The sequence below is a fragment of the Perna viridis genome, chromosome 11 (genome assembly GCF_037379345.1).
Source record: "Perna viridis isolate PV_CMFRI_1.1 ecotype Kerala chromosome 11, ASM3737934v1, whole genome shotgun sequence".
In the NCBI taxonomy this organism is placed as follows: domain Eukaryota; kingdom Metazoa; phylum Mollusca; class Bivalvia; order Mytilida; family Mytilidae; genus Perna; species Perna viridis.
This window is the reverse complement of record NC_142455.1, coordinates 29,444,433-29,456,375: the sequence shown is the minus strand read 5'-3', so window position 1 is coordinate 29,456,375 and position 11,943 is coordinate 29,444,433. Positions and strand designations below refer to the sequence as shown.

Sequence of the window (11,943 nt, the reverse complement as noted above, 5' to 3'; positions counted from 1 at the left end):
TCTTGGCAAATATGTAACGACATTGATTCAATCGTTAAGATTGCGTCAAAGACTTCCTGATAAACAACAGGGGACGCGAACTATCTGTAAAATGCAATAATTGCAAGAACAAAAAAAAATGATTTACACCTTTTAATATGTATAACAACAGCAATAACCGCAAGTAACAATCAAAGGCAACTCTGTGCTCTACGCAGGTTGACTTGCAAATTGCAATATTTATTTTCATTCCTTTTCATATAATGTCTACACAGATGTCCCTTTGAATCTATATGCCATTTGAAAATTCTTGTTCGAATATTCCTTGGGACGGTATCTTCCGAAAAGTCTGTTAAGTCTGTGTTTAATCCTGATGTGTCAACGTCATTTCCGTTCGCAGAAGATCGAAAGTTGTCATAAACACGCGATTGGCCTCGATCTGAACACGAGTTTGCCTCTTGAGAGGCTAAACGAGCAGATCTGTAGTATCTGAGGTAATGATTGTAAGGCCGCCGTCTGCATACCTTTTTCAGTATTTCTGATTGTACCTGCAAAGACAAACGAATGATGATTGCTCTGAATTCGATACAATTACCAAATGATTAATGAAGGCACATTATATTGTAATCTGGTTTAATAGATGCATAAAATAACATTTGTAACTATCACTGATTTAAAGTAATACAACCTCAAAGTAACTTCAAGATTTGCTCTTGCAAAGTAGCTCTAACAACACATATGTACCAGTGGAGGTGTGGTTGACATAGTACGTGGGCTGCGATAACCCCCCGTCCCCCGTGCACCCCCGATCATCAACCAAAATATGATTTTCAGGTACCCACATACCTCCAATTTGCGAATCTTTTTGCCGCAAAAAAAAAAAAAAAAATTAAAAAATAAACTGAAGCAATTTTTGTATTTTTTGGATACTTTTTATACCTCGTTGAGGCAAATATCATTTTTTTAAAAAGTTTTTTTATTCGACAAACTTCTACTTTCTACAGAACAAAGTAAACGGGATATGTATATTTAATCATGTAGCCCAATTTCTCAGTTTTAAAATGATACCAATAAAAGTGTGGCAACATGTAGGGTTTTGCGGTAAAATGAAAACAAATGTACCCCTACCCCGCCGAAAAATCGCTTAAATTGACATATTTTTCAATGTCAAAACTCCTAGAGTATTAATGCTTCAGTAAAAATGGCTTGTTTGGTATTTTCTGTATAGTATTATCACAATTTATACTTCTGGGGTTCTTTTGGCGATTTTTGTAGTCGAAATGTATAACAGAAAATTCGAAAAATGAGATTTTCTATTTTTCGGTCAAAAGCCATATAAATTCGACTCTACAAGTCTCAACGTCTCAAGTTTGGTATCACTGGATAGATATTTCAATTTTCTGCATAAATAAACCAAGAAACCTAATTTTCAAGAAAGAATTATCAAAACAATGTTAAAAATATTACCCCTAACCCTACAAAATCTGGTTTCAATATCAAACAGAGTTCTCATTCACAGCATACCAACACCGTGAAACTCATATTTAAAGCATTCACAATTAAGATAATGACATTCCTAATATATCTGACCAATTAAGGCGCTTAGATTATCTTTTTGGGGGTAACATATACTATAAAATCGTAAAGTGGGAATTTTCAGAATTTCTTCTATATCACCCGTTATTTCCCTTTTTGCAAAATACCGTACTTTAATCAAGCTTTGGTGTGATACAGTACATTAATGTAGTATTTTATCTTCAAAATGAGCCCAAGTAATAAATATTTGAACTTTTTTAAGTAAAGTTAGGTGAAACATTGCCACCCCTACCCATAAAAAAATTACCTCAACATGAACTAAAATGATAATTATTGATATATAAACGGTGTACAATAGACATGTTGGGTTCTATTGGTTTAATGATCGATATATACAACATATACAACATATCTTCTCATTTCAGGCGCGTAATACTACCCTACCGGTGCACCTGGTCCATGCTCCTAGTTTTTAGTGGAGTCCGAGTTGCTCATTTACTTTTGTTACTTTGTATGTATGATTTTAGTTACTTTATGTTCTTTGTTGTGAATGTCTGTTTTCCATGTCTGGTCTTTGTCCCTGGATTACATTCTTTTGATTACCTTATAACCTTGGTTCCCTTGATTACTCTTTCACACCTCTGGGTCGATACTTCTGCTGGTGGATTTTGTCCCCGAGGGTATCATCAACCCAGTAATACAATTTTTAAAATGAATGGTTTTAACAAGAGGAATGAAAGAAAAACTGGCTCGGACGTCGCCCAGTATAAAAGGTCCGAACCTGACAGCAGGCCGGACACTCTGTTGTCTTGTAAGTATGTGGTGTCCCCAGATGGGAATCTTAGCACACTCACATCTGGTATGGAAAGCGCCCCGACCAATTCAACTAAAAGTACCCAATCACACGTTCAGTCTGCAGACCATCTATTCCAGTACAAAAATTCTGACTATTTTAAAATTATCAAACCATGTTCCATCACTTTAAACGATATATTTGACTACAACGATGACGAACCACATTGTACCATATCAAAATGTGGTATTAAAATTGCAAAACATGCAACATTCTTATAACCGACCCTTACTTCTCCAGTTCCCTTACAAACAAAACCTTCCATACAAGAAGTCACGACGACTTAAGTTGCAAATCAACAAACTTAATATATGGATTAGAATGCAACTTATGTGGTTTAATATATGTCGGAGAAACGCAAGAACGATTAAATAAAAGAATGTGCGGTCATCGTTCGGGAATTAACACCACCAAATTCCCGACAATTTATCAACACTTTAATCAAGAAGATCATTCTATCCTCTCCATGAAAGTTCGTATTTTAGAAAAAAATTACCATCCTACGAACAGTCCCGTTCTAAGTAAAAACTATCGTAGGGAAAGAGAGGAGTACTGGATACGCAGACTAGGTACTGCAATACCTTACGGATGCAATGACAACATCAAAAGTATAGGAAACCTTTCAAGCCAATGTAACAATAACATAAATGTGATGAATTTATTTCACAAAAATCCAAGACGGGAAAGGAGTCATGGCCATCGCCACTATACGTCACCTAAGTTACATGATGTCTCCATAGATGGTCTCATTCCTTTCATACAAAAAACTCTTGGACTTCATCACATTAGAACCAAACTTTATTCTATATCTCTCACTGTAATACACTCCCTTTACAAAACAAGTCTTGACACTCCTGTTTCTGACCCCACTTCATCATTATACAGACTTGTTGCCATCATTTTGGATATTGGTTTCCACAGACTCTTTAAACCAGTTTGTGTGAAAAGTCAAGATGAAGAAAAACGATCATTTCTTCCACTACCTTTGTCAACAAAGGTATAGATGCAATTAATTTGGCTAACATCCTCCATCACAAATACGTTACCAACAAAATTCCCCCATATTTCAAAGACAAATCCATACCAATTATTTCATATTCCTATACTTCACCCGTCGCATCCAAAATTTTCAATTATAAAAGGCTATTGCAGAACCTCGAGATTGAGGACTTCAAGGCTAAACCACCTGACTGTTCTTGCAAAACCTCTCCATTCAAATATGGTCCTTCTGGTCACGTCGTTATGGGAGATTTAACCAATATCGAAAACAAATCTCTGCGTAATATCCTTTCTAAAGGTCCCAAGTACCGTGAACCATGCTCCATAAATTGGAATTATAACTTTAAAGTTCTAATGGATGCCGTCGAGGACTATGCAAGAAAATGGATAAAACGAGAACAAGAAGACATTGATTCTCTGTCAGAGTGGTTGAAGGCCGTGAGGTCTTTAATTTCGAAACGAATGAAGGTTTTAAGTAGGTCAATGAGTGCCAAGGCTACATCAGTTTTCAAAGACCCCGATGTAGCAAAAATATTGTCTACTATACATGACAAGTATGTTGTCGTACCAGCAGACAAAGCCCAAAACAACATTGTTTTAGCTGCAAAACGTTTTATATCCAATGTTTATTATCAGAGGTAGACGTAGAAAATAATAGCAGTGGTAGGACCTACACTGCGACCACTCTCTCCAAAGAAGAGATTGTGGAAAACCATAAATCTGTGCTATCCTCTTTTGGTCTCTCTACCAAGGACGATGATTGTGATTTACCGTCTATGTACTGGATTTCTAAACTTCACAAGAATCCATACAAACAAGGTTTCATAGCTGGATCTGCAAAATGTACCACCAGACCTCTTTCAAAACTTTTAACTTCTATACTCACAACTGTCAAAGAGGGTCTGCAGTCCTACCACAACACTTGTTACTCCCGTAGTGGTATTAATTCAATGTGGATCCTGAAAAATTCGAAAGATCTTTTGGAGACAATCAGTTCAAGACTATTATCTGAATATAATAGCATTAAAACGTATGATTTTTCAACACTGTATACTTCTATTCCCCATCCTCAGTTAAAATCCTGACTTAAAAACATTATACATCGTTGTTTTTTTCCAAAAAAGATGGTACACCTAGATACAAATATATAGTTCTTGGTAGAGATTCCTAATACTTTGCAAGAAATAATTCCAAATCATCTTCCAAATATACAGAGGAAGATGTTTACAAAATGCTGGAATTTTTTTGTATTTGTCTAGTGTGGTGGACGTGTTTTTCAACAAACGGTCGGCATTCGAATGGGAACAAATTGTGCTCCTTTACTTGCTGACCTATTCCTTCACTCTTATGAGGCTGCCTTTATAGCTGATCTGATCAGAAAGAAAGAATATCGTTTGGTTGGATCCTTCAATCTCAGTTTCCGCTATATAGATGACGTATTATCTTTAAACAATCCTAGTTTCGGGGATTTGATACATCGCATCCACCCAAAAGAACTTGAGATAAAGGATACTACAGACACTGTAAAGTCAGCCTCATATCTTGATCTACACTTAGAAATCGATGGTAAAGAAAAACTATTGACCAAACTTTACGACAAACGTGATGACTTTTCATTCAGTATTGTTAACTTTCCTTTCAACTGAGGCAGCATCCCTTCGGCTCCTGCGTATGGAGTGTTTATATCACAACTCATACGTTTTGCCAGAGCTTGCCGAAACTACGCAGACTTTTTGTATCGCGCTAGAACTCTAACAAATAGGCTTCTGGAGCAGGGTTATGTTGCTACAAGATTGAAGTCATCACTACAGAAATTTTATGGTCGTCATCTTGAACTCGTGGATCGTTATGGTGTATCCATCAGCACCATGAAAACTGATGTATTCAACGGGTCATAGTTTTCCTTTCCTCGTTTGTCTACCCCGGACTTGACTTTTTATGAGCAACTCGGTGGGTGTTTCTAGAAAAGCAGAGGACGCTTACCCTACCGGTGCACCTGGTCCATGCTCCTAGTTTTTAGTGGAGTCCGAGTTGCTCATTTAATTTTGTTACTTTGTATGTATGATTTCAGTTACTTTGTGTTCTCTGTTGTGAATGTGTGTTTTCCATGTCTGGTTTTTGTCTCTGGATTACATTCTTTTGATTACCGCTATAACCTTGGTTCCCTTGATCATCTTTCAGTTTCAATGTGACAATAATGAGTTTTTTCATAAAAAGGGGTATTATCAAGATTTCATATTTCCTTCCAATTCACCTATAATTGGAAATTCCAAATAAGCTTTTGTATATTCAAAAACAATTATATAGTGTCTTAGCCTTGTCATGAGCCCGAGTAATAAATATTTGAACTTTTCTAAGTCCAATTAGGTAAAAAATTGCCACCCAAACTCATGAAAAGAATACCTAAACATGAACCAAAATGTTAATTTTTGGCACATAATCGATGTAAAAAAGACATGTTGGGTACTGTGTTTTAATTATCGACGTATTAAACATATCTTCTCATTTCGGATAAGTTTTCTTTTCAATTTCAAGCTGACAATAATGAGTTTTTCGTAGAATGGAGAATTTTCAGATTTTCATATTTTCTTCCATTTCACCTTTAATGGGCAATATTTTTTAAGTACCCTACCTAAACAAGCTTCTGTATATTCAAATGAGCGAAGGCAATACACAATTAAATGTATTCCAGGCCATTTGGTCGAAAGAATGTACCCCTACTCTCGAAAACCTGCCCCATTGTGAAAGAAGATGATCGTTAATAGCATTCACGAACTGTACGCAATGTTTGTCTGGCATTTATTATGGAGATCTTCTTGTATCAATTACATTGTCAAACAAAATTATGCTTTTATTGTTCCGAAAACGACCAAATATTAAAAATTAGAATGTAAGATCATAACGGATTTTAGCAAGTAAATTATATATATATTTTTTTAAAATAGTTTTTGCACGATTTGTTTTTGTTTGCTATCATTATTATTATACATATAAGGTTTCATTAAGGCAACTACGATGAATGATTGACATACGTGTATCCAACGCTATTTAAAATATTCTAATCTACCACATACGAAGTCTGGGTTTTTCATGGAAAGTTTAGTGGGTATTGTACCATTCTTTCGCCTATATGGCTTGGAATACATTAAAGTATGCATTATGCATTGCCTTGGCTCATTAGAAAGCTCATATGCTACATAGATGTATTTGTATATGCAAAAGCTTGTTTGAAGTAGGGTACTTGAAAAAAGGCCAATTACCGTTGAAATGGAAAAAAAATATGAAAATCCGAAAATTCCTCTTTTTATGAAAAACTCATTACTGTAATTTGAAACAGAAAAATACTTGCCTGAAATGAGCAGATATGAACACATCGATAATTAAAACACAAGAACACAACTTCTTTGTTTTACATTGATTATATGCTAAACATTAACATTTGGGTTCATGTTGAGGCAATTTTTCACCTATTTGGACTTGGAAAAGTTTAAATATTTATTACTTGGGCTCGTTAGAAAGCTAATTGTATTTGAATTAAAGCTTTTACGAAGTACGGTATTTCAACAAAATATCCAATTATAGGTGAAATTGAAGAAAATATGAAATTCCAAAAATTCACCTTTTTATGGAAAACTCATTATTGTCACCTTGAAACTGAAAACACGCACCTGAAATGAGAAAATATGTTGTATACATCGATCATTAAAACAACAGTACCCACCATGTCTATTGTACACCGTTTATATGGCAATGTTTCACCTACCTTGACTTAGAAAAGTTCAAATATTTATTACTTGGGCTCATATTGACGCTAAGACACTACATTAATGTACCGGTTCACACAATGACGTGTTTAAAGTACGGTATTATGAAAAAAAAAAAAGACATCGGGTGATAGGAAGAAAATTATGAAATTCTGAAAATTCCCATCTTTACGATTTTGATGTAATAGTTACCCCCAATAGATAATCTAAGCACCTGAATTTATCAGATATGTTGCGGACGTCATTATCTTATATTATAAATGCCTAAAATATTATTTTTACGGTGTTGGTATGCTGTGAATGAGAATTATGTTTGTTTGTTTTGTTTGTTTGTTGGGGTTTAACGCCCGAGCAGCAATATTTCAGCTATATTCAGGAGATGAACATGAAGTGGATGATAAAATGAACATGAAATGATGATGAAATGAAAAATGGGATGGGACAAAATACTGAGACCAGATTTCTAGGAGTAGGGGTAATATTTTTAACATTTATTGAAAATTCTTTATTTAAAATTAGGCTTTCGTAGTTTATTGATGTAGCAAATTAAAATATCTATCGAATGATACCACATTGGAGACATTTTAGTTGAGCAATAACTTGTAGAATCGAATTTATGTGACTTTTGACGGAAAATTCGAAAATCTCATTTTTCGATTTTTTGATAAATTCTGACTACAAAAATCGCCAAAAATTCATCAAAAGAACCCCAGAAGTATAAATTGTGATAATACTAAACCGAAAATACCAGACAAGCTATTTTTTGCTGAAGCATTAATACTCTAGGGGTTTTGACATTGAAAAATATGACAATTTAAGAGATTTGTCGGCGGGGTAGGGGTACACTTTTTTCATTTTACCGTAATACCCTAAGAGTTCGCGCAGCTCTTGAGATATCTATTCACATTTATCCCTGTTGCGACCTCAAATTGAAAAGCAGTCCTAGGAGTCCACATTTTAAAAGAGGAGCAATATTGAAAACAAATTATATCCATTGTCCTATCGACTGATCAAATACGTACATATGCATAATAAGCATCACTTCTTGTATTGCACATGGCAGAACTTCGTGGTGATGGATTTGACTTCGTATTTCCATAGTTTTGATTTTAGTACTTTTTGTACACAATAAATTATTGGATTTAGATCTTCCCATGTCTTTGATTTTAATGCTGCCAATGTAAGGCCACTCCTTGAAACACGTGTACAGCATATCAAAATTTACATTGCCACTTTTGTATTCAAAAGAAAATTACCTTTTTTGTATTTTTCTTTTACTCTTTCCCAAAACAATTGTCTTCATTGTGAAAATGAGATCAATTAACAAAACAAAGGGTATTACAAAATGTATTTGTACAAATAACCGCGCGATATCTTGTAAAATGGCATTTGTTTTAAATATTCAGTAAAGAAATGTAACATTAATCAAGTGATGTACTTGATTTAAATTCTACCGCAGCCATTCTAGCAAAGTGCGTATGATATGAGTTTTATGAGATTGCCAGACTGTTCAGAACCAGTTGATGACTATTGTCATATTTTTGACGAAGCAAAGTAAGAAATAAATAAGCCATCGCTTTAGATGAATAGATGGTGAAATTAATAGTATCCTCTTTTATAAGTATAATTTTAGCAATTGTGTCAAGTTTGTCGTTATATATTGGTAAGGCGTGACAGAAGTAACCATCGCCGGAAATAGAGGCGCTGGCAAATTTAGAATGCCAATATTTTCTGAATATCGTTGACATTGTAATTATTCTACAGTTCCAGACCGCATCCATATTCATTTGAAATCGTCTTAGAAAATCATAATTCACACAGAATAAGCATTTTCCATTTACGCTACAATCTGCGCCTTATTTATTTCTTTGGCATATACATTAAAAAGCAATTCCCCATTCACAAATATGACACTCAACAGATTTATCTTTTGTTTGAGTTCTTGAACTATCTAATAAATGATTCTTTCCGTTACCAAAGGCTAGAACGACACATTATAAGGTGATAATTAAAAAAAAAATCCTTTTTTAGAACATTAAAAGAAGCATAATTCTTTTGCAAACACATAAGTTATTTATCCAATTTATTATATAATATCTAAATATAAACGGCTATAAGAAAACAACTTTTGCTTGAAATTAGCAAGAAATGAAGTCCCCCTTCAAATTTAAAACAATTTTTAGTGTGATTGATTTCAGGTACAGCATACCGAAGGCTTAGTTCAAAATAATTGACCGATTATAATTAGTTTTCGATGTGACAATGAATAAATCAGCCAAAACAATTTTTTTCTGTTGGCAGGAATTGTGGAGGCTGCATGTGAGATTCACATGTTTATTGTGATGAAAAATGCAAAATTACAATATTGATGTGTTATTGACGAATAACCAAAGATGTGACGTCTGTTATTGGCATTATATGACAATACACAAAGAATACAATACACATGATCGTATAAGAGGACAGAAACAGTTTAAAGTCGAGACAATACTGCACAGGAGAAGAAAAGTTTAATTTTCTGGTCATCGCAAGTACACTGTGGATGAGGTTAAGGACATTTTTAAATACCCTTTTACACAACAATATCGAATTCGCAAGATTAGAAAATAATGACCATCTTGAATCGACATCTAAAATAAATATCTGGTCTCATCTGCCTTTAATCTAATGCTTGTGCATCGAATTGCATGTTATATAGAATAATACTATCATAAACCTGAACATATAGTAAATATCCACTTTCGATTAAGGTTTTATATTCAAGTGGTGAGACTATGCATTAGATTTCTGAACACTGTAACGACTCAGGACAACCGACCAAATTTAAATCAGTCTTTCACTGACATCTAGCAATTAAATTTTAATGATAGATAAAAGTTGCAAAAAGTGTTAAGTGAGAAAGGCTAAAATTGCTGGTAATATCTTGATAAAAAAACAAAACAAACAAATAATGTTCTTATGTAATACGTTGAGTCTGATTTTTAGAATTCTCAGGAGAGCATATCGTTTCGTTAAAGCTTATCGCATATTTGTTAATTGATTAATAAAATAAGTAAATTATTGTGACGATATATAATTACACAAGTGAAAATTACATACCTCGCCGTTCATGAAACAGAACAAAATTGCAACAACCAATCCCTAAAATTAAATGAGAATCAGAAAGAAATTATTAAGCTTGAACATGCGTATACCATCGTTTCAATAGCCCTAAAATTGCTCAACGAAATTATTACTCTTCGATTTATAATTTATAATACAGAAGAGATGAAGACAATTCTCCATATTTATACCAGCACTTTTGGTGTCTTATTAGATTCACAACACTACGCATTTAACTGTAATTGTATTCTGTACAAAAAGAAAAAAAAATAAAATAAAAAAAGAAGCCGGAAGTAAGCAATTGTTTCCCGCATAAAAATAACGAAAAATTATCTAACATTATCTATGTAAATTTTTCAATGACGATTTATACATCGCCTTGAGATATAGTTTTGAGATTTTTTAATTGAAAAAAAGAATATTTACCACGTGTAGATTTCCCCGAAATTCTCTTTTATTTCAAAAGTTTCAAAAAATATTTGTATCAGCATAAAAAAACCCGGAAATTTACATGATTGTACCTAAACGGTCCAAAGTATTTTAGAAAAGCATTTTATTGTGAATTGCGATCGAATAAACTTTACATTAGACGGAGATGAATGGTCTTCCTCGTTTACAAATCAGTCAGTAATTGATCATATTTCAAATTTTAAAGTAAGCTATTGTTCTTTGACATTTTTAAAGTAAAAAAACGATCGAAAACCAACAATCTGAACGTTGTGTTAAGATAAAAGAAGTGTACGTTTAGGTAAGATTGGCCCGTTAGTCTATAACCCCCCAAAACAACAGAAGGTAACATTATATTTGGTTGTCTCAGCCAGAACCATGATAGAGCGTTCAAGTTGGGAACTACTAATTTTTATGTTACGTTGACATTTCCCTTTGAATTAAAAAGAGAACATTGCAAATTCAGTTTTCTTAATTTGTTAACCTCTTGCATCCTTTGCTATGTATGAAATGAGCGATAGTAAGGGTTCACAAGGACAGGGCCTTAGCCACGTCCTATATATTTAAGGGTCAAAATGGTTTTGTTAGAAAAGACGTATGTAATTCAGTCACTTTTTGAATTATTGGCGCAGTAAATGTTTGCATTTTCCCGCTGGTCGAAACATAACAAAACATTGGTGCATTATCAACTAAATCATTATTTGAGTATAAATCGTTCGTAGGCAAAGCCTAGAATCTTTTTACAGTATTTTATTAACACATTTCGTTTCAACATATTAGCAGCATAAAGTACTCTTGATCAATAGTCCATATTTATAGTGGATTGTTTTGTCTATTTTTTGTTTTGATAGTTAGCGTTTGGATGCTTAATCGACGGATTTATGTGCTTTCTGTAGTGATTAACCTCACCTGAAACGAACCAGAAAACATTTCAAAATAAAGTTTGACAACTTCTGCCACAGGACCGATGTCGTTAGGCACTCCTATGAACACTATATAATGTATGCCAAATAATGGGATTAGTACTAACGTTGATTTGGCTAAACGTCTACAAAAGAGAAAGTTTTCAAACTATTAGATGTCTGAAAAAGATCATTTATTGTATGTGTATACGTGTATATGCATATACCACAAAGAAGAATAGAGTAGAAATTACATGTACCCAATACACATAAGCAGTAAGTATGTACCCAATACACATAAGCAGTACGTGTTAATCTTTGTAAGAATCAGGCAAAATGGGAAAAGTCAGAAACATGCATG

General features: G+C 33.8%; 1 protein-coding gene across 2 annotated transcripts in view; it reads right to left on the bottom strand.

Moving 5' to 3' along the window:
• Positions 1-124: 124 nt before the first annotated feature.
• The window catches only part of LOC148603644 (secretin receptor-like), an 81,772-nt gene continuing 69,953 nt past the window's right edge, over positions 125-11,943 (bottom strand). For both annotated transcript variants that reach the window (XM_088553449.1, XM_088553450.1), the window contains exons 11-13: positions 11,590-11,728; positions 10,231-10,272; positions 125-527 (exon numbers count right to left, since the gene is read on the bottom strand). In XM_088553449.1, the coding sequence (XP_088409575.1) occupies positions 171-527; positions 10,231-10,272; positions 11,590-11,728 (538 nt within the window). In that variant the 3' untranslated portion in view covers positions 125-170. The remainder of the gene's footprint in view (positions 528-10,230; positions 10,273-11,589; positions 11,729-11,943) is intronic.